General features: G+C 42.9%; 1 protein-coding gene across 1 annotated transcript in view; it reads right to left on the bottom strand.

The window, feature by feature from the left end:
* Window positions 1–22,424, bottom strand: part of LOC149286943 (kin of IRRE-like protein 3) — a 107,474-nt gene that overhangs the window by 15,217 nt on the left and 69,833 nt on the right. The window contains exons 6-11 of the mRNA XM_089493713.1: window positions 20,205–20,310; window positions 14,715–14,863; window positions 14,482–14,609; window positions 13,958–14,084; window positions 5,185–5,285; window positions 3,191–3,389 (exon numbers count right to left, since the gene is read on the bottom strand). Of these exons, the coding sequence (XP_089349839.1) occupies window positions 3,191–3,389; window positions 5,185–5,285; window positions 13,958–14,084; window positions 14,482–14,609; window positions 14,715–14,863; window positions 20,205–20,310 (810 nt within the window). The remainder of the gene's footprint in view (window positions 1–3,190; window positions 3,390–5,184; window positions 5,286–13,957; window positions 14,085–14,481; window positions 14,610–14,714; window positions 14,864–20,204; window positions 20,311–22,424) is intronic.

Below are 22,424 nucleotides of genomic sequence, written 5' to 3'. Positions count from 1 at the left end.
CGTGTGACTGCGCTCGGTGTCTCGGAGACAAGCTTTCACCTTGAAGGCACCTTAGATCCTCCGCTACATTAGCCAACCATAATAACGGCGCAGACAGTGTAATGAAGTTACCGTGATAAACTGTTGTACCTCTAATACGTTACACGCCCCGTGGCAGCAAAAACATTGTACGAGTCAAACGTGCGCCGTCAGAACTTCTTAACAAATCGCTTTTATTTCTTTTCATCCCGCTCCCTGATTGCTTTAGTGAGAAATTGGTGGCTTTTATTTTCCTTGGAGTTATATATTTTTTTTAGAGAATTTGTGAAATAAAGTCACAAAGTGAAGCATTTAAGCTGCGATCATCAAACATAAAGTTTTATGATTCCTCTTATTAACTTTAATTAATCAAAAAAAATATTATGGATTCCTGGTGTGTCTGCGGCCCCCATGGACGGTGATGGACACTTTGGATTAATACTTACAGTACTCTTGGCCTGGAAAGTGAAGGCATCATTACCCCCAATAATACTCTAACATGTCAGCTGGCCAGAGGGCACTTTGATTTTAGGGGGTCTGGTTAGGGGAGTGGCTTGGGCCCAGGGGCAGGAAAGCATGAGCACCCGGGCACCAGTTTTTGTGACGAGGCATGCCGGAGTCATTGATGCTTATAGGGCATTTAGTCAAAAGAATGTTGCCTGCTAGGGGAGGCAATTATGACGTGATGATAGCTATTTAATATCTTCCAAATTCCCACTGTTTGCAGGGCAGTCCTGACTTATGGATACCCCATTGCCCAACTTTGAGTGATTTAAGGTGTCTGGACAGGTTCTGCCCCTACTGCCTTCTACTAAGGATCTAACTAAGCCCCAACATAAGATCATAACTAATTCGGACACCTGAAATGTGTCAGAAGAACGCGTTTTCATGTATACTGTGAATACCTACCAATTATCGCTGTTTCACCAGTCCCTCTCTGGCGCCCCAAACTCCCCTGATGCCCCTCTTTTCTAGGAGGTCAGAATGTTTGCTGGGTATGAGGGTATCGCAGGGCTCTTGAGCCGTAAAAGCCCCGATAATGTGTATAGAAATAGCATATTCTGTATATTTTGTTTTCAATTTATATCCAACGCAGGGCGAGGGAGATAAGCACCAGTAGGGGCTGTGGGGGAGCGAGATTGAGCGCTGACAGTAGGGGGCTTTCTCTACAGGAGCGAGTATTGTATTTATTCCCATTCAATGCAGTCAATGCTTTTAGGGCTTTCTGTACGATAAGGCGGCTAATTACAGGAGCATCAGAAATCATTTCCCACTCGTGGCTTTTAAAGTGTAAAGTGCAGCTTATTGTGGTGGTGAATAGAGCTTTTTCATTCTATTATTTTAGGCTTGATTTTGGGTTCCTTCTCAAAAAGTTAAAGTGAGGCCGTTTAGAAGGACGTCCTGTTGATGGGAGCGATGTTTTTCTGTGCTTTATTTCCATGTTTTAGTTTCTAAATTTGGTAAATTTGATGATTATTATTCCTGCTTCTCATTGGATGATAGAAAACAGTAACAATATAACCGCTGCATAGAGATCCTCAGTCTAAGACAAGAACGAGGACTGAACGAGGTCGGGGATTCTTGCAGAAGGAATGGGTCTGACCTCCCGCGGAGTCGAATTTCTTAATAAAAAAAAGTAGAGTTCTGGTGTAGCTTATAAATCAGGGTTATTTCCAGGGCATTCAAATAGGTAATACATTAATATCTGGGTAGCTACCACCCCTAGGGCAAAACTAGGTACCTGGAAAATTAATCTATCTATTTATAGATTATTTATATTATAATTTAAAAGGTGTATATATAGTTATACAAACATTCATTCTCTCTCTCTCTTTATAAATATATATATATTTAAATACATTTTATTGACTATGAGGGGTGAATAGAGGAGATATCATCCTCATGCATCGCCTGGAGTCTCTGTCTGTACGAGGAGATATGATCTAGTATCTTCAATTATTTAGTAACTGTTCATAACTAACTTTTTTATTTTATAAACTTTATAAACCTTTTGGTATGAATCATTTATATGGAATCCATCCTAAAATGAAGACTCCCAGGATGGGTTATTATTACGCTTTAATCACATTCCACGTATTAACTGGGAAGAGTAGATCCGCATTGCACCATTTACTGAAAAATTCACATTTAGCCCCTTAACACGTCCACAATAATTAACCCCTTATAACAAGGTCATGATCTCTGACCCATCAGAATCCATTATATACAGCGCAGATAGATCCATACATTGGGAAAGTACACAGGGGAAATAAAAGCTGGATCTACTAAAAGTGAGTGCATCAGAGATTCCTTAGAACATAACTAAGGGGCTGATATGTCTAATTCATTGTCTAATTGTATGACAAAATCCTGCATTGCATATAATAATAATTCATGTTTTATTATCTGCATGTTGGCTAATAAACACAAAATGACATGCAATGATTCCATCAATACTACTACACATGATGCAATAACACAGAAGCATATGCCAGACCTCTCCAGCGGTTCACACACCTTACAACAAGACATGGGACCCTCAAACGCCTAGCCCCCAACATAAACCTAAAGAGCAGGTGCCCAGGGGCCCCATCCAGTCTCAGTGGCCGCAATACATTGTATGTAGCATGTAAAAATTTATTAAACAGGGACTTATGGATTGGACAAAGACAGGATTGGCTGATGCTAAGATTTAACCATTTACATCCCAGCACCTCTGAACTTTTTTTATAGTGCTGTCCAAAATCCAGCTCTTGAGAACTCAAGACAAATAGTAATAGCTGTCTGTTACTATTATTTTTTTCCGCTATTTGGGGTGAAGGGTTTTAAGTTTTGCATAAAATTATACGAACAAAATACATTGTAACCCTTTGTGTCCCCAAAACAGCACATTCCTGACACTCCATGAACACCAAAAAGGTTGGATCTACAGGCTCATCTGGCATATTCTCTCTGTTTTTTTCACAATATGGCGAGCCATTCACGTAATATGTCATGCTTTTTCTGTTCGCCCTACGGCAATCCTTACGGTGAATGCCTTGGGGAAGCCTACTTGCAAAGTATTAATAGAAAATGGGGAAATGTTGGGTTTCAGGGATTTCTAACAATTATGTTGCTCGAGGAAGCATGTCCATGCCCTCTCCATGCTCTACCACCTCTTACGTCCACTCACCTTGTTCTTTTAGTCTGATGATCTCCGTGTCCGATCCAAAGCTATTCCAGGCCGTGCAGTTGTAGATAGTTTGGAAATCAGCCCTCACAATGTTACTGATGGTCAAGGTTGAGATGACCCCTTCGTCCGTGCTGACCGTCTCGACCGTGTACCGTCCAGAGGTTCCCGACTCCAGAACATTCTCCTTCCAAGACCAGGCCTAAGCATGAGAGGAACAGCAAAGGGTTCATATTTAGGGAAAAAAATAACCAAAGGTGGCAACTATTTTTATAGGTTTCTGAATTATGTCTCTATGGCAATAAGTCTACAAGTTGGGATGACACATGTCTGGTGATACCAGTCTGTTTGTCATGTTTCACCTGGGATAAAACAAGGATTAACATTTCCATCTGGTGATGATAATCTCGTGGATCAGGCCAAACTGGGAGCTGGGTTCCCATAATTACACGATACGACTGTTCTGTATTCAAGGCGGATGGCGGCTAAACCCGACCATATTGTCGGATCTAATTCAGGAGTTGGAGTTATAAATATATAAGTCAGATAACTGACACTGTAAAAATAACTAAAGCCCTTTCCAAATTCCATGCGAAGTCTGGCCCCTTCGTCCTGCGCGTCTGAATTGCCATCAGAAAGCAATTTAATATCCTGAAACCTAACAGGCAAAATTACATTTTCCATTAAAGCGATCGGGGAAAGTGACAAATTATTGAAGGACTTCATTCATTTGCTTTTCAACCTTTTTTTATTGAGTTTAGCAAGAAAAGTTACTTAAATAAGAATATTTCTCCCAGTAGGCTCTCAGGATATTAACCTTCAATAGTCGTATCCATGGCGATGGAGCGTGTACTATGACATAATTATACATTTTGTTAATGTATCAATTCATATAATGGTGAAATTACTTTGAATGATGTTATTAAGCAACTCTTTTTTTTATTGTTAAACAAACTCTAGTTTGGAACCTTTACTGTGGATAATTGAAAATGATTGTGTCACTGACATTTAGACATATGATATTATTGAATATGGAGCATAGTGACACATTATGGGGGGCAGTCTGAGCCCTGGCCCATCTTTTGAAGAATCAGCAATTTCCTGGTGTTTTTCCAAGGACTTTACGTAGAAGTCAGAAGGATCCATGCAAAAAAAAAAAAGTAAAAATCCCCCCCAAATGAAGATTCTTCTAATTACAGGCTCTATTTTTTGTTTTTAAATGAATGTTTATTAAGTAGATCCTACAGTAACAAGGATCATTCAGCAACAAAATAAAATAATATCAAATCCATGTATCAAGCTGACTTGGGTCCGGGAGGACGCTGCGAAATCCCATGTCCACTAAATCCGTACAGATTTGATACATATTTGAAATGACTGTTTCCTTTGGCTGCGGTAACTGGCAGCCGGTCCTCCTGTGATTATCTATTTTAATCAGCACAGAACATTTATTCATCTCTCAGCACTTAACGTCCGGCGTTTGCCAGAACCCGCTGTTTATTTGTGAGCATACATGGAAGACAGAGGAATAAATAGCATTGCATGGAGAGCGATCGGCTAACCGGGTGCCTGAGGGCTTGCGTATTGATAGGAAGAAGATCAAAGATGTCCTGGTTTTATTTTTGGAATAAGCGTAAATCATGTAAACCCGATGGAACTTTACGAATTTAACTAATGAAGTAAAAGTATTGTAATTGAACTCAATCGTGCCGTAAAATGGTTTTGAGGGGTCCCCATTTAGGGGCCCAAATTATTGGTTAATCTGCAAAGTGCCATTTTGTGATTTCGCTTATTCTCTTACAATTGCAGTATTCAACATAATCATAAAAAACTTGGTCCTGGGAGATTGGAGCTTTACACCCACTCCAGAAGAGCAAGAGGAGAGCCTTGTCAGTGTTCTGTATACCGTATACTGTGCATAGTTATATATAGACCGGGACTTGTGGACTCTAAGTGTGTTAGTGACCCCCATATGTACCCCTTGCTAGGGCACTTACTATTCTGTCTGGAGGGGGCGTACTGCGTATAAAGCACTTGATCTGTCCTTTCTCGCCATGAAGCGCATGCTGGGTCTGTGTGCTGGAGATGATGGGGGGTCCTGAAATACAAAGGAACACATTTAGTCTATAAATGATAAAGCGTGGAACAAGCACAGCTCACACAGAAAACATACGCAGCAAATTACACACCCAGGAGTCCATTCTGGGATGAGCAGTTTCACTCAATCTCAAACGGGTTCCCCTTAAAACAGAACATACGCACCCTGTGACTATATGAATTTTACTGATCATGTGACCACCTTAAGACTGGGGTTGATGGAAGTTGGAGAACAGTTTATAGACAGACATAGCAGAGGATGCTGGTAGACATTGCGTGTCCCCTGGGAGTGACACTTGGACCCGCTCCCTTAGCCGGTCACTCTGCTTGGGTGAATCTGCATGACTAGATGGCACCAGTAACCTTTTTGACTGGTTTCCGTACTGACGGCTGGTGTAAAGGTTAGGCGGATGGATCTGTGCTTAGTGTCAGGGAATTTTGCCTGAGTGACGCTAATTGGCGGACTGGCTGCTGGTCCCCCCATGGCCCCTGTGTCTTTATCACTAAAGTCATTTTATGATGCAAGATTAACCCTCTTTCCGACCAGTATAAGATTCCTGTCCATCAGACTCCAAGTGCTTGTTGGTTTCGAAGTAGCAATTAACTTTAATAGCAAGGAAGAGTGTTTGAAGACAGCGGGTAAGTTAAACCGAAGGAAGTGGGTGCGTGTTCCAGTGTGGAAACAGTTAAAAGAGGCCACCGACCTAATACATTCTGTGTGCATAGGAATGTGTCTGAACCACGTCACCTGGCCAGTACCGGAAATGGCTTCTGGATGATCATGGAGTTTTATTTCAACAGAAATATTACTAAGTGTTATTTTCCTTTCAAATCCCTGGACGGAAAAAAAAAACCTCTCCGCACACCAGCCGGCTGGGTCTGTCTCTCTCCAGCAGACCGAGCTAAAGGAAGCATGGAAACTGAGTCCTAAAATCCCCGAAAGCCTCAGAAATTCAGTACAAACACAGGGAAGGAAAAAAGCATGGATCTCAGAGACTAACGGAACAGAGAGAGAGAGAGTCCGGTTAGGAGGCAGCAGGGGGCGCTGTGATACCAGGCAGATACCCCCTGGTATGAGCATCGTTGTTCTCAGGAGTCTCAAGGGTATCTCCTTAGCATCCTATTGTAGTCTGAAGATACCGATGATTCTTATTATATTGGCGTAATACGTCTTAATTCATTTCATTCCATAAGTTACCCCGAGACCGCAGGTAATGCCTCAAGGGAATTGTGCTCTGTCTGTGATTTATATATTTAAAGTGGACCTGTCACCTGAAAGAAACGCAGCATTAATCAATACAGCCGAATAAAAAAAAATTCCTGTGTGCCGATTTACATTTTTTTAAACAGTTCAGCAGTTTTTCAAGTGGAACAGACCGTACACCGGCCTCACCACGCTCCAAAAAGCCGCTCTGCCCTCCTACATCCGTCATCAAACAAGACGGAATGACCTAACATGCACCTGAGAGAAGGCAGGTGCATGCTGGGAAGTATTATGGGATGTGAATGGCGCCATGTGGAAGAAGCAGTCAATGTGCAAATTTCAATTTTCATTCCAAGTACCTTAAAAGAATCTTAAATAAATGGTAACCCAACACGGGCAGGTTAATTCACTTTTTTGAATCCCTGGAACCAGAGAGAGGAGTCTGTGGTTTCTCTTATAACTTCGTCTAGCAAATGCACAGGGGTTAAAATTCCGTTACTCTTAATTCTTGCGAAACCCAATAACTTTTTAAAGAATAGTACATTTAAGATTAAAATCTACAAAACTTTTTCAATCGCAGTGCATCGTCTATTGGGGTAATTGCTAGAAAAACCTTCCAAGTCCCCGTTGCATGGAAAGACGGGGCTTCTACCTTCTCTAGGAGAACCACTTTATTACAGCCTCATAGCGTGGAGCTCATGTAACCTGTATTTGCCAGTCATCTTCATTTGAATCCAGTGTCACTCTCTCTCATTCCGTGCGCTCTCTTATTTTAAGTCACTAGAAGCTGTTAGACGGGATAATGATATTAAGTCCAAATCACGCTGGTGAGAATCGTAACAGCCGCCACGCCATCACCTTCCACGCACATCTTTCTTCGAAGCACTTACACGGTGACTGATACCGTGAGCGGCGCTCTGTTGTCGCTGTCAAGTAGTCTAAAGCCTTCATTTACCTGCCGTCTCGTGCTCACAGCCCAGAACATCCCTCTGACTATTTACCAGGGGCCCACGGTAAATAATTCTGTGTCCGAAGCTGGCCGAGGATTCAGTTAGCTCGATGGCGCTTGTGTTTGCTCAGCTGTTCATATAACGCATCGCGTGCAAACAAATCATACAAACCTGCCGGACGGTACATTCGTACCACAAACTCAATCAGCGTCAAGTGGCCTGCAAAATATTTGCTCTGAAGTGCAAGATCTTAGGTCATGGGCTGTACAGTGCCGAGTACACACGCCTTGGACCCATAACCCCAGCTGGGAATACACTCCACTCAGCAATATTTTATCTTAATGCCATAAGAATTCTCTCCTTGGGGGATTTGGATTTTTTGTTAAATATTGAAATCGGTGACAAAAATTCAGTGAAAACATAGAAATCCAATAAAAGTGAATTCTCGTTTTCTATTTCAGGGAAGCGCAGAATTAAAAAGCATTAAAAAATTTTGAAAACCTGTGCAATTCGAGAAATTTGGGGAATTTTTAAAAATCAAACATTAGTTGTCATAATTACTGCCGAATTAGCAAAAAGTAGATGGCAGATAATTTGCTCTCGTATATTATTGGTGTGTTTCGGTGGTCCTGGAGCTTTATACCGACCATGGGCCTAGAAGCAGGAGGCGCGCATGGTGATTTTTGCTATAAATAGTAACAAAATAAAAAATTTGGTCCCATTAGACACAGGAAAATCTTGCAGCACCGGCTTCCTTACATCCCAGGCTGCTCCTGGTTCACCGGTTGGCCTTCCTCGCAATGGATTGTAGGCACTCGCTGTGGCCATGCAGGACATGCCTATGTATTTGTAACGGCACAGCTATCATAGGTGCAGTGTGCCAGCTGCGGTGGCATTTAGCCAAGGAGAAGCTTAACATATGGCGCAGTTCAGCTTCCCGGAATCATAATGTCGGGGGGCAGGAAAGCAGGTTCCTAAACAGCTACAGCAGCCCCTGCCTCCAGCAGATTTTGCCCCAAAGTAGTTTAGGGGGAAAAAATGCTGGGGTGAGAATTGGGGAATTAAGTTTTACTCCAAAAATCGAGCTTTAATTTTCCAAACTGTTACCTGCATTAAACCACTTTCTATATTAAACCGATTTTCTCCGCGTGTCTCTGAATTAAACACTGACTACAGACCTCAGCGCAAGGACAACAGAAAACACTTATTGTTTTTGCTGCAATTCCTATATTAGTGTAATTTTTCATGGCTTTTCGAGGTTTTTAATCACAAGCTTGCTGTGAGATATAAGCAGGTGAAACCTTAAGTGTCCTGGAAGATAAAAGTTTTTGGATGTGGCACGTTAGCCGGAGTACTTGGTATGGAAAACTTCAACAAGTATCAACTGAAATGAGAAATTGTTCTAGAGCATTGATACTGACCCCCTTTCTGAGGAGGGTGAATTGGTATCCTATATTTTATGGCTGTGACTAAGCGCATTAAATACATTGGGGATTTCTTTCCTTGCTGGCCCTTTCTCTCCATATTGTGAGGCGACATTTCTGAAAATTACAACTAATAATTTCCCATAAATTGCCTCTAGTTCTTAGGAAAAAGACCCATAAAACTGTTCTGTTCTACCCCCCCCCCAAATATCTGCCGAATTAGTGTTTTTGTGACTTTTTCCCTCTAAAACATTGAAGCATCTAATATCCACGGGCATCTTATATTCAGAATCATACAGTGTATTCCAATATGTTCCTGTTTCTTTTTTTTTTAAATGATGTTCAGGTTTTAAACATTGGATGCATTATGGGGCCCGTGTGTTTCTGGATACATTATGGTCCCATGTGTTTCTGGATACATTATGGTCCCATGTGTTTCTGGATACATTATGGGGCCAGTGTGTTTCTGGATGCATTATGGGGCCCATGTGTTTCCGGATACATTATGGTCCCATGTGTTTCTGGATACATTATGGTCCCATGTGTTTCCGGATACATTATGGGGCCCATGTGTTTCTGGTTGCATTATGGGGCCCATGTGTTTCTGGATGCATTATGGGGCCCGTGTGTTTCTGGATACATTATGGTCCCATGTGTTTCTGGATACATTATGGGGCCCATGTGTTTCCGGATACATTATGGGGCCATGTGTTTCTGGATGCATTATGGGGCCCATGTGTTTCTGGATGCATTATGGGGCCCATGTGTTTCCGGATACATTATGGTCCCATGTGTTTCTGGATACATTATGGTCCCATGTGTTTCCGGATACATTATGGGGCCCATGTGTTTCTGGTTGCATTATGGGGCCCATGTGTTTCTGGATGCATTATGGGGCCCATGTGTTTCTGGATACATTATGGTCCCATGTGTTTCCGGATACATTATGGTCCCATGTGTTTCCGGATACATTATGGTCCCATGTGTTTCTGGATACATTATGGTCCCATGTGTTTCTGGATACATTATGGTCCCATGTGTTTCTGGATACATTATGGTCCCATGTGTTTCTGGATGCATTATGGGGCCCATGTGTTTCTGGATGCATTATGGGGCCCATGTGTTTCTGGATACATTATGGGGCCAGTGTGTTTCTGGATGCATTATGGGGCCCATGTGTTTCCGGATACATTATGGTCCCATGTGTTTCTGGATACATTATGGTCCCATGTGTTTCCGGATACATTATGGGGCCCATGTGTTTCTGGTTGCATTATGGGGCCCATGTGTTTCTGGATGCATTATGGGGCCCGTGTGTTTCTGGATACATTATGGTCCCATGTGTTTCTGGATACATTATGGGGCCCATGTGTTTCCGGATACATTATGGGGCCCATGTGTTTCTGGTTGCATTATGGGGCCCATGTGTTTCTGGATGCATTATGGGGCCCATGTGTTTCTGGATACATTATGGTCCCATGTGTTTCCGGATACATTATGGTCCCATGTGTTTCCGGATACATTATGGTCCCATGTGTTTCTGGATACATTATGGTCCCATGTGTTTCTGGATACATTATGGTCCCATGTGTTTCTGGATACATTATGGTCCCATGTGTTTCTGGATGCATTATGGGGCCCATGTGTTTCTGGATGCATTATGGGGCCCATGTGTTTCTGGATGCATTATGGGGCCCATGTGTTTCTGGATACATTATGGGGCCAGTGTGTTTCTGGATGCATTATGGGGCCCGTGTGTTTCCGGATACATTATGGTCCCATGTGTTTCTGGATACATTATGGTCCCATGTGTTTCCGGATACATTATGGGGCCCATGTGTTTCTGGTTGCATTATGGGGCCCATGTGTTTCTGGATGCATTATGGGGCCCATGTGTTTCCGGATACATTATGGTCCCATGTGTTTCCGGATACATTATGGTCCCATGTGTTTCTGGATACATTATGGTCCCATGTGTTTCCGGATACATTATGGGGCCCATGTGTTTCCGGATACATTATGGGGCCCATGTGTTTCCGGATACATTATGGGGCCCATGTGTTTCTGGTTGCATTATGGGGCCCATGTGTTTCTGGATACATTATGGGGCCCATGTGTTTCTGGATACATTATGGGGCCCATGTGTTTCTGGATACATTATGGTCCCATGTGTTTCTGGATACATTATGGGGCCCATGTGTTTCTGGATACATTATGGTCCCATGTGTTTCTGGATACATTATGGGGCCCATGTGTTTCTGGATACATTATGGGGCCCATGTGTTTCCGGATACATTATGGGGCCCATGTGTTTATGGATACATTATGGGGCCCGTGTGTTTCTGGATACATTATGGGGCCCATCTGTTTCCGGGTACATTATGGGGCCCGTGTGTTTCTGGATACATTATGGGGCCCATGTGTTTCTGGATACATTATGGGGCCCATGTGTTTCCGGATACATTATGGTCCCATGTGTTTCCGGATACATTATGGGGCCCATGTGTTTCCGGATACATTATGGTCCCATGTGTTTCTGGATACATTATGGGGCCCATCTGTTTCCGGGTACATTATGGGGCCCGTGTGTTTCTGGATACATTATGGGGCCCATGTGTTTCTGGATACATTATGGGGCCCATGTGTTTCCGGATACATTATGGGGCCCATGTGTTTATGGATACATTATGGGGCCCGTGTGTTTCTGGATACATTATGGTCCCATCTGTTTCCGGATACATTATGGGGCCCATGTGTTTCTGGATACATTATGGTCCCATGTGTTTCTGGATACATTATGAGTGCTTGTTTCTTTGTAGACACATTACCGATGCATTGGGCCTTTACCGTGTTCTCTATTAACATCATGGACCTTATATCTCCTGGAAAAACACAAATCCCTCATCGCCAGACCGACGTATTCCGATGGAGTAGCTGCGGAACTCATGGCAGTTCTCCAAAGCTCCCTGGATCAAGCTCCGGAAAACACAACTTTATTGTAGTTTTGAAGCTGCTTCTCTCCTGCTTTCCGAGTTATTCTCTTACTGCTGGTTTTGTTTTCTGCTATTTAAATGTAATTAAACCCCTGCTGTCCATACGGCGACACGAGAAGAAGGAAAACAGGATCACTTTGCAAGACATGGAGAGATAAGTCAGAATGGGGCATCCTTCATCCCGACCCCGTGTGATGCCACCGGCATATCTACTCGTTACTGCGGACGCTCCACGTTGCATTATCTCAGTGTGTGGGTTATTTCGGGAGTGGCGACCAGCTGCGGACGGGGGAAATTAGCAGATACAGGCAGCTGGGCTCGTATCGAAAATCTCACATCCACTCGATGCGCTCCAAAGAGACGAGAAACAAAGAGAAATTCTCTGCAACACTCCAAGCATCATTTTGGCTAATTATTACGGTGGTGAAGCGTTATGCATGTGTTTACCCGTCTTCTACACTAGGTTTGAATCTCAAAAAGATCCCCCAGAGGATTAACGCGTTGCATTTATATTAATACAATGCAGCAAGATAACGCCATGGAAGCCACAAAGCTCTAATCTTTGATAGCTGAGAATGGTCCGTAGATGATAAATGTACAGCACTGTTACAGCCAGTTACTACAATCTATTCAATAATAATAATTACAGAATTTCCATTAACTCCTGCAGTGTCAGTATACACCATCATATTAACCCTTCAATCCAAATAGGGATTAAGAGGCAACTGACAATATTATCTTAAATTATTAGGGGAATTAGGCAAGAGTTACTCATAAGAAGAGCATGGAGGCTTCTTCACCTTGAAATAATAATAATTACCAGAAGTGATCCGGTCCTTGGTTTCAGTGCAATTTTCAGATGATGGGCGAGGAAATGCTCGGAGCTCAGTATTCCAATTTACAAACAAAACACTTAGCGCCTGACAACGCAGCTTTATTTTTCTCCCTTGATGTGGAGCAGAGCTCGGTGATGAATGACCAAAAGCTGGATCGGGGACGTTTTTCGAGAACTGGCAGTTTTATGGAATATGTAGCAATTATTTCTAGGCTTTGCTTTTTGACAGTTTGTGAAAAAGCTGGAAATTGACTCCAACGGCTCATACTTGCACAGGAGTCCCTCCAGCCCCCATTAGAGCGTCAGCTTATAAGGGCAGTGTTTATTAGCCAGATTCTCAAACACATAGAGCTTTAGATACCTATGTCAGGGTTACAGTCTGGTCCGAGCTGCTGCTTAATGTGACCCTTCCACAGCCAAGATAATATTAAATTGGGACCAGAATATTCAGCAAAATCGGCCTCCATTAATCCAGAAAACTCAGGATCCTCTTGAGAACCTGATGAACTCTGCAGTAAATTCAGTATCAAGCTGGGGCCCGAGAGAGATAATTACACCGGATTTCTGCACTTTTCAGACTGGAGAAAATAAACCTAATCCTTTATTAATGCCAGATACAAACCGTCTGCACGGTCCTGAATGTAACGATTTCACGTGATACAGTATTGTTCCTTTATTGGACAGTTTAGGGGATCAGTCTGTATGCCATCTACCCGCTGCGCTACGAGGGAGGTGGAAGGCTCCACGGGGACACTCAGCAGCGCATGCACCTCCAATAAACTAATGATACTGTATCACATGGAATCGTTACATTCAGGGCAGTGCTGACAGTTTGGATCCAGCATTAATAAAGGATTAGGTTTACCTCCACCAGTCTGGGGTCACGAACCGATAAGCATTTAGGGAATCCATTTCCCATGGAAGCCTCTGTTAGAACAAATGCTGATCAGCTGAATACACTCCGTTACTTTTAATAAATACTGGTGGAATGCACAATGATCTGCTTTAAGGTAACACTTCAGCTTAATGAAGTCTGGGGCAAACTCAACCAAGTGGCCCTTTGGTATACCAGGCCACAAATATTTACCAAGCACAGTACTTTTAGGGCCTGAATGCATGCAGGTCAAGCTTGGCAACACCAGCAGAAAACAAACAGGGGAACTGGTAATGTTCAGCGATGCTGGAGATGGAGCATCAAATGGACCCAGTCAGGTTACAGATGGAACAACAGGAGCCATACCCAATGTGAAACTACATGGTTTCTTACCATTTACTGTAAGGGTAAGTTCTCTCTCGCCAGCGCCCACTCGAGGCACGACTGCGCGGCAGACATATTTCCCAGCATCCTCCTGGCGAACATTTTTCAATGTTAGGGAGTTATCGTTGCTCAGTACCTGTAAGGCAGGTAAAAGTATGTTACTGAAAACCAACAAAACACAGAATCCAAACAAGAAAATGTATTTATAATTTTAAAATACTGTAAATATTTCTCTGAATTCTCCATAATTTTGGAGTGCGAGACACATATCTCAATATTCTACTACACTTTCAGTAAGACCAGTAACAATCTCTGTTTCTATATGTAGTTCCTTATATCAGTTCCCACCTTCCCATTGGATTGCAAGCTCTTGAGAGGAGGACTCTCCACACCTGCTGTCTCCCAGGATTCAGAGCTCCAGAATTAATCCTAAGCAATAAAACAGCCTTGGGGGGAAAAAATCGTACCCGTCTATCCCAACGTTCATTTAACCTGAATAATCCATGAAAACCATGTGGTTCTTTTGGACTTACCACCCCCGAGCCACGCTTCATCCACACAATGGTGAGCGAGGGGTTACCGGTCCACGCACAGTGGAATGTGGCATCGGATCCAAGGTCCACAAGAATGGACTCAGGTTCTGTGACCATGCGAGGTCCAACTGCAGGGAAAGGAGACAGAACTAATCTTTCAGAGATAATCCACAGACTGGTGTCACAGTACATGAATAAAAACCCAAAATGCCCTAAAATCCTCAGCTCCTTACAGTACACGTCCACGGTCCGGCTGACGTTGGTGCTACCCAATGCATTTGTCACCTCGCAGGAGATGGGCTCAGTGAAGAAGGAATAATCAACCACTGTCTCATAGGTGTCTTCTGTGACCTCCTTGATGAGCTGCCCTCCTTTGGCCCAGCTAGAAGCAAGAGGAAGATGCTGAGCAAGACGATGGACATCTCAGAATATATTGCATTATTTCAGTTACTTATAGAAAGCTTAACTCCGCAGACCTCTCTTAAAGGGACACATTTTAAAGAAGTCATTATTTTATGTTCTGGGATTCCATTATGTTTTATTTGAACCCTTCAAACCCTTCTTCTCACTCTCCTACTGCTAGAAGACATCATAGAGATGGACCCACTTTATGGCGGTTATAAATACAGCCCTTATTCGCCTCCCTGTGCAGCTGCCCTCCCCTGAGTGGTTGCTCCAAGTTACTGCAACCGAGCAGAAAAGAGGCACACAGGCATACGGGACTCAAAGAGAGACTGGTCAAACTAAATAGGGAAACTTAGGAGGTATGGCTTTTAATTACACCAATTCAAATGTTTGGTTTTCCACAGGTTTGAATGCAAAGAAATGCTTGGATGAAAGAATTGGTGGCCACAAAGACATCCGTGAATTTATAATATGCCCCAACATTATAAATATACATACCGGTATATGATGAGCATATGCCATATTTATACAGCTTAATTAATTGATACAACATACGCATCCGAATTATTCCACCCCAAGCTAATAAGGAACTCCTTTCTTATTTGACGCATTTATATTTAGACAATAACACATTCTTTGGAATCTTTTTGTTAGTGATATTTCACCTTTAGGAATTTTTGGGGCAATAAATGCTCTTTTCCTGTCGGATTGACAAGTTCCACGCAGGGCTTTTACATGAACCTGTTCCTTTGATCGAGAATTAATTACTTTAGTTTCTATAACAACGAGATTAAACAATATTACTAAGAAGCCTGATCACAGGAAGGAGGGTACGGCGAGGGGCCGCAGACCCAGATCAGTAACCGCGTGCCCTGCGGATCACACACCGTGCGACGGGGACCGGAAAATAAACATATAAACTACCAAATAAACACTCTAGAGAAACTTTCGCTGAGCAGCAGAGTTAACACAGGTTAAACTGGAACTGTTTCACCTATTTTCTGTCCGACGAAATGTTAAATATTAGGTTTAAATGACTGATGAGAACCCATTAGCCAACCCAGTCTGCAGCCCATCGATTTCCCATCTCGGAGTCCTCAGTTCTTTTTAATGATTTGTCTTTCTGACGTCTACCGGAGAAATTAACCTGAAACTGTAAAATAAAATGTAAAACCGCTCCGGGGAGGCCTGGAAAAGCCAAACAGATCGACCCATTATCAACATACTGTCACCAGGAGAAGCTGCACGGAACACCAGTAACAGGGCAGAGAAAGGATCCAGTTGGGGTGTAACTGCTGCTTAAAGTGCTTGTTACTTCAAACACCACTTTGACAATAAGCTGCCCCCAGCTCTATTAAACTACGTCCACTCGCAGTTGCACTTCTTAGAGGGAACGTTCCTGTTTAATTTGGAAATTTTAGAAAACTGGTTCTGTTTTATCTTTAACATAAATAATTCCTGGGAAAAGCTTTAGTCTTTTACTTTAGATGTTTGTGAAAAAGAGGATACTGCGACTTTAAGGACTGTGCTCCCAAAATGCAGACTTTTCTAATTGTCCAGAATAGTGTTTTTTGTAGTGAAAGTCATTAGCAGCGCTAAGCGTGTGGTGAATGTAAACGCTCGTTATTGTGAGAGCACTTTGCACGCCCCGCATTAAACGTGCACTGATACACCGGGAACACGTGAATCCCAATACCCTGACGTGACCGTACAGCTCCTGCAAACATCACAATTTACTGAGTCAGGAGCAGAGAGCTGAACCCTGGAATTCCAAAAGGTTAAATCAAAAGCTTAGTCTTTTAAACAAAATACAATGACTTCAAAGCGCGGACTCTCTGCAAGTTACTAAATAAGACAGCGTATTGATTAAAAGACACAAAAGTGACGATTTTCCACTTAATTTGTTTCACTGCACAGTGACAGGTCTGTGATATACTCTCTTAAAGACCCCATTTATCACTGGAGCTGTGTTCAGACCCCGGGCGAGGTGCTAAACAAAGTGAGTTAATACTTTGGCAGCTCCTAATATTACCGCTGCCGATCCTAATATTACCGCTGCCGATCCTAATATTACCGCAACAGATCCTAATATTACCGCAACAGATCCTAATATTACCGCTGCCGATCCTAATATTACCGCAACAGATCCTAATATTACCGGGACAGATCCTAATATTACCGCTGCTGATCCTAATATTACCGCAACAGATCCTAATATTACCGGGACAGATCCTAATATTACCGCAACAGATCCTAATATTACCGGGACAGATCCTAATATTACCGGGACAGATCCTAATATTACCGCTGCCGATCCTAATATTACCGCTGCTGATCCTAATATTACCGCAACAGATCCTAATATTACCGCAACAGATCCTAATATTACCGCAACAGATCCTAATATTACTGCGACAGATCTTAATATTACCGCTGCTGATCCTAATATTACTGATGCTGATCCTAATATAACCGCGACAGAGCCTAATATAACCGCGACAGAGCCTAATATTACTGCAGCAGGTACTGATCAGCCCCATGTCTATATGGTGTTGACCAAAGCCCACTCCTCAGATGTCTCAGATACAGATTCTGTGTCACCGATGAAGTCTCCCACAATCTTTATGTCTGATCACATGATTCAGTATTTTCAGAAATTCTATACCTCCTACGACTCCGAGTGACCTAAAGGTTTCAAATAGCCAAGACGGGCACTTAAGGGGTGTGGCCAGAGGCCTCTGTTGTCTCTTTCCTAAAGAAAGAAAAAAAAGGAAAACACTCCTTACCCCCAAGCCCCGCAAACCCTTCTTGCCCCAAGCTGCTCACAACATCTCTGTATTGGATGCTTGTGAGGTGCAGCTAACCCTTTATTCGTAGAAACTTGTTTGGAGGGTGCGCAGTAGTGACATATACAGCCGTTATATATATATAAAAGTCTGTCTAAATCACTGATAATGAATCAAGCGATGTTTCCATTGCATTTTTATCTCATGGTTTACTAAATAAATCAAACAGATTTCTAGCCCCTCAGGAAGGCAGAGGCTCCGCGTGGGACGTGACCAGCAGCTCCTGAAGCTCTGTGAATATGGAGACTCCATGTGCGAGACCTCATTCAATATGAAAAAATACCCGGAAAGCCGATAATCCGAGAGCCGCACACAAACCTGACGGCTGCTCCCGTGTGATACCCCAAAGGGGGTTTCTAATACACATAAAGTAGTTAGTTGTATCTGTAAGCTCCATTCCTTGGGTTTATTTAGTGTATAGACTTAAAGGTATAAGATCTGGGAAAAGGGACAGATCCGCGTTGAGTTTCACCAGTTGGAGCTGAAGCGAGAGGTGAGTAAGTACATGAATTGATTACGGCTATTAAACACCTTAATTAAACGTTCCATGACTTCCTCTTCTTTACCAATATCGTGAATTAGATAATTTCACAAATATTCCAGAAATCAAGTAGATATTAATTCACATTTCACACCCATCATGCCGAGGTCGGTTAAACCTTCCTTTCTGCAGCATAATTGATTAAAAAAACGTACAAATCAGCATCAAAACAAGAAGTAATCAGGAAACAGACAAATGCGGATAAAAAGCTATTTCAGGCCACATTTCCACAGAAATGATGACTTTGTTGCCGGGTTCTGCTTATATTTCTGTAGACTTTTCTTTTTTCTTTGCTTCATGGTCCCAAATTAATGCTAAAATGTTTATTAATTACACCGAAAGGAAAATAGCCTCTCCGGATGCAGGTCAAACAGAAGAGCGCAAGGAAAATGGATATTCAGCTTGATCGGGCGCTGCAGCTCGTGCCAACGTCTCCGGTCAATGTGAAAATTAACAAGACAAGAAAAAGCGTTTATTCTGATCAGTGGCCTCCATCGATGGATTCATTTAATTAGAGAACTTTGTGTTTCTTTTGCATTCAGATGCAACAGACTCGTTCCTAAAGGCACCTCTGTCCAAACTGGCAGACACAATTTAGAAACCTAGATACTGCCGGCAGATCGGCCCCATCCGGCCCCCGTCTAGTCGCCCGTTTCTCCTGCTGTAACGACTCAAACCTTAATCAGTTGTTGGTCTCGTTTTAGATTCAGGAGCCGTATGTCTATCCCATGCATGTTTAATCCCCTCACTGTATTACCCTCTACCACTTCTGCTGGGAGACTGTTCGACTTATCTATTATACTCTCGGTAAAGTCAAATTTCCTTACATTAGGAACCTCTCCTAATCTCAGTTACTGCCAAAGATGTGAATGTAGAGGGACTTGGAAGAATCATGAAGATGCCTCCTGACAGTTTAGCTCCACCAGCCCCCCCCCCAAACTGCTAAATCCCAGTATGAAATACCTGGACCCAGAATGAGAGCCATAAGACCCCTGCAACCCTCTCATAAAGGGGTTAAACCCGGAGAAGGCTTTTTGCCGACAGCGATTAAAATCTGACCGCCTCGCTCTGGGTCAATTACTTTGAATCAGCAGCCATTTGAATGTTAGAATTTTGACATTTGTTCTCAAAATATTCTTTTGTCCCCCGTATGTATTTGTAGAATGATGTTATATTCCCTCTAGACACCTTTTCACGTCTAAATCACGTTTCATGTAAAAAATTATATTTATTATTTTTTTATTGTCCACAAAACACAAGGAAATGGCCAAAAGAAGCTGGGGCACAAATATTAAAATGATTTGCTTAATATGCAGGGACCCACGAAGAGAATCCCGGATTTGATGCATTAGGAGAACTGTCCCTTTAACCAGCACGGCGTCCACGTCCTCTCACTTGTTAGATTATAATGAAAGCGGCGCATGTTGTGTATCCCAAGATACGCGTCGGTTGGCATTTTAAAGCTGAGCTCTCAAGTCTACATCTGCAAAGCTATTAAACTTATCTTAAATAACAAAGCACCTCTTAATGACTCAGAGAATGCGAGTATTACATGGCTGAGCGCTTTCAATTTATTGCCGTGTCAATGTGTGTTGTACGTGGGAGAGCACAATTAAATCTCAGGTGAAAAAAGGGGCTTGCAGACTATCTCACCTTCAATCAGAGGAAGGCTGGGATTTGACATAAAGGGAGGGACTTTCTTCCAAACCTTAATCAGTCGTTGGTCTTGTCTTATATTCAGGAGACATATGTCTATCCCATGCTCCCTCATAGTTCTACCCCTCTACCACTTCTGATGTTCCACTCATCTAAGACCCTCTCAGTATGTTTGCTTTCACATAAACCCATGGAATAGATCCCTCGCTAAAAATAAATAATAACATTTCCCCTAAAAGATACAATTGTAATCAATGTAAACGCCATGTTCTCACCGGTACTGGGTGACCGCTGGGTTGGCCTTTGCTGAGCAGTGAAATTTTACGACATTATCTTCTAGAACCGGCTGTGGCTCCAGAGTCAGATTGACCAATGGCGGGTCTGCAGAATAAAAACACAGGAAGGGTTAACACAAGCTTGTCAGGTGTCTCTTCCTAATAACACTCAGCTGGGTGTCAGAAATATATGAATACTGGCGCTGAATGTTTTCCCGGGTGTCCCCTAAGCTCCTGGCCCCCAACAAGATAATGACTTTGCTATATGTGCAGGGTGTTAGAGCAGTGGACGTTGCCATACATGTTTTTTTTCTGTGCACATGTCAGTGTATGATGTTAGCATGAGTATGTGCACGATACTTTATGATGTTAGAGTGTGTGTATTTTAGCACATGATGTTAACATGAATGTGTGTGCCAGCGTATGATGATTGAGTCTGTTGGAGTGTCTGGGGTGAGCCTAGGGTTTAGTGTGAGGGAGAGGAGGGAAATAGTCTGCGTGTGTAAGTGTATGGTGTTAGAGTGAGTTTACGTGTTAGTATGTGCATGTGCTTTAGTTTTGGGGGGTGCCGAAGAAAAACTGCACCCAGGGGCCATTAACCCTAGGCTCAACATTGCATGGAAGCACAAACTTACACTGTTTTAAATAGACGGTTAAAGGCATTGAGGGTTAGGCATCAAAAGCAATTCTGATACAGAGTTTAAAAAGCATAGCAACCGAATGAAGTGGTCCAATCAGCCGGGACATTGCATTGGTTTCTATGGTGATAGTATCACTAATTAGGATCATTTTTGTGATTGTTTAAAGGTTCTCCTCCCCATCTCTCCAGAAGACCCTTGTTCAAAGTTGTACAAGTTTCTGCCGTCTAAAGAGCCTCCAGAAGGAGGGGGTTAAGTATAATTATTTTGCAACGTGTGTTCTTCTTCCGTTCCAGATGCAGCTCGTAGCCGTTAATAGCATTTTTAATTGCTTTTCCGCGTAAGCAATTCAGAGCAAGCGAGATCTTTATTCGAAATCTCATTTCAAAGCCTTTCGATAGCTGTTGTGTCTTTCATCCATCCAATTAGTATGTCCCGAAAAGAAGATGCTATTTAATGCCCGACAATTCCTGTGCTGTCAGTTATTAGGGACATGCACGGATATAAATACCGCCGTTCCGTACAGGTTTTAATGCGGAATGCGGGGATTATCCGTCCTCCCAACCCCTTCAATGCCGAGATTAAAACCCGGAATATTCCTACCGAAACAGGAAGGGTTACTGGCGGAGGTCAGCGGTCACCCTGAGGTGACAGCGATAATTGGGCAGAGGTCCACTCCGCTTTGTGTCGCTTTTGGCTCCTGTGGTGAGAGGGACAGCGTTAATGATCTGCTGATCCCTCCAGCGCGGTGTTACGTATCGCCCTGCGGCGACGAGGACAGATTTAATGGGCCCTGAGCTCATTCTGTCGCTACGTCGCCCTGTGATCCTGCAGAGTGAAAGGGACAGGCTTAATGTGACACTCTGTAGACAGCAGCCTTAAGTGACTTCAGACTGAAGTGTCTAAAGTGGGGACTCCTTCGGACCTCAGTTTATACTTAAAGGCCGCACTTTTCTCTAGCTCACGTCACTGTTTAAATTGTAACAAGTGAAGCAGGTTGTGCATTAAATAAAATGTGCAGGTGAGCGCATGCAGAGAACACGGTATAAAATCACCTGTATATATGCAACATAATTCTTAAAGGCGCTGCGGATATAGAACCCAGAACCTGCCGGGAGGTCGGCCATGCACACTTCTAGACACTTTTCTGTTTTGGTGACCCTCACAGTCCCTAAAACCTAAGGAAGCGGTCGATCACTTTTAGTGCAGAACCTGAGTCCCAAGATAATCGGGATAAAGTGTTAAAGGTCTCTGTTTTTGGACGAGTTACGTCTTGGAGAATACTTGTTACATTTGTTGCTATAGTCTGAGGAAACGGTGGAATAAAAGGACGGACTGAGACAGACTGATAATCTATTATCATCAACATACATTTGTGAAAATGCCAAATTATCTAATGGTACATAGAACAGAACTGGCCGACCCACGCTGGAGTGACAGATGGCGGTCCCCATTACTAGATCTGGATGCCTAAACGGGTGAAAGACGGTAGAGAGCAGAGTAAATGCTGTCAGCACTTTGCGATATTTCCCAGGTGCTTCAATGCCCTCCTAGTCATAAAGAAATATTTCCACCCAGGATT

The sequence above is a fragment of the Sceloporus occidentalis genome, unplaced genomic scaffold (genome assembly GCF_023333645.1).
Source record: "Sceloporus occidentalis isolate IW3139 unplaced genomic scaffold, rSceOcc1.0.p SCAF_66, whole genome shotgun sequence".
Lineage (NCBI taxonomy): Eukaryota > Metazoa > Chordata > Lepidosauria > Squamata > Phrynosomatidae > Sceloporus > Sceloporus occidentalis.
Note: the sequence above shows the minus strand (reverse complement) of the source record. Positions and strands in the feature narration are given on the sequence as shown.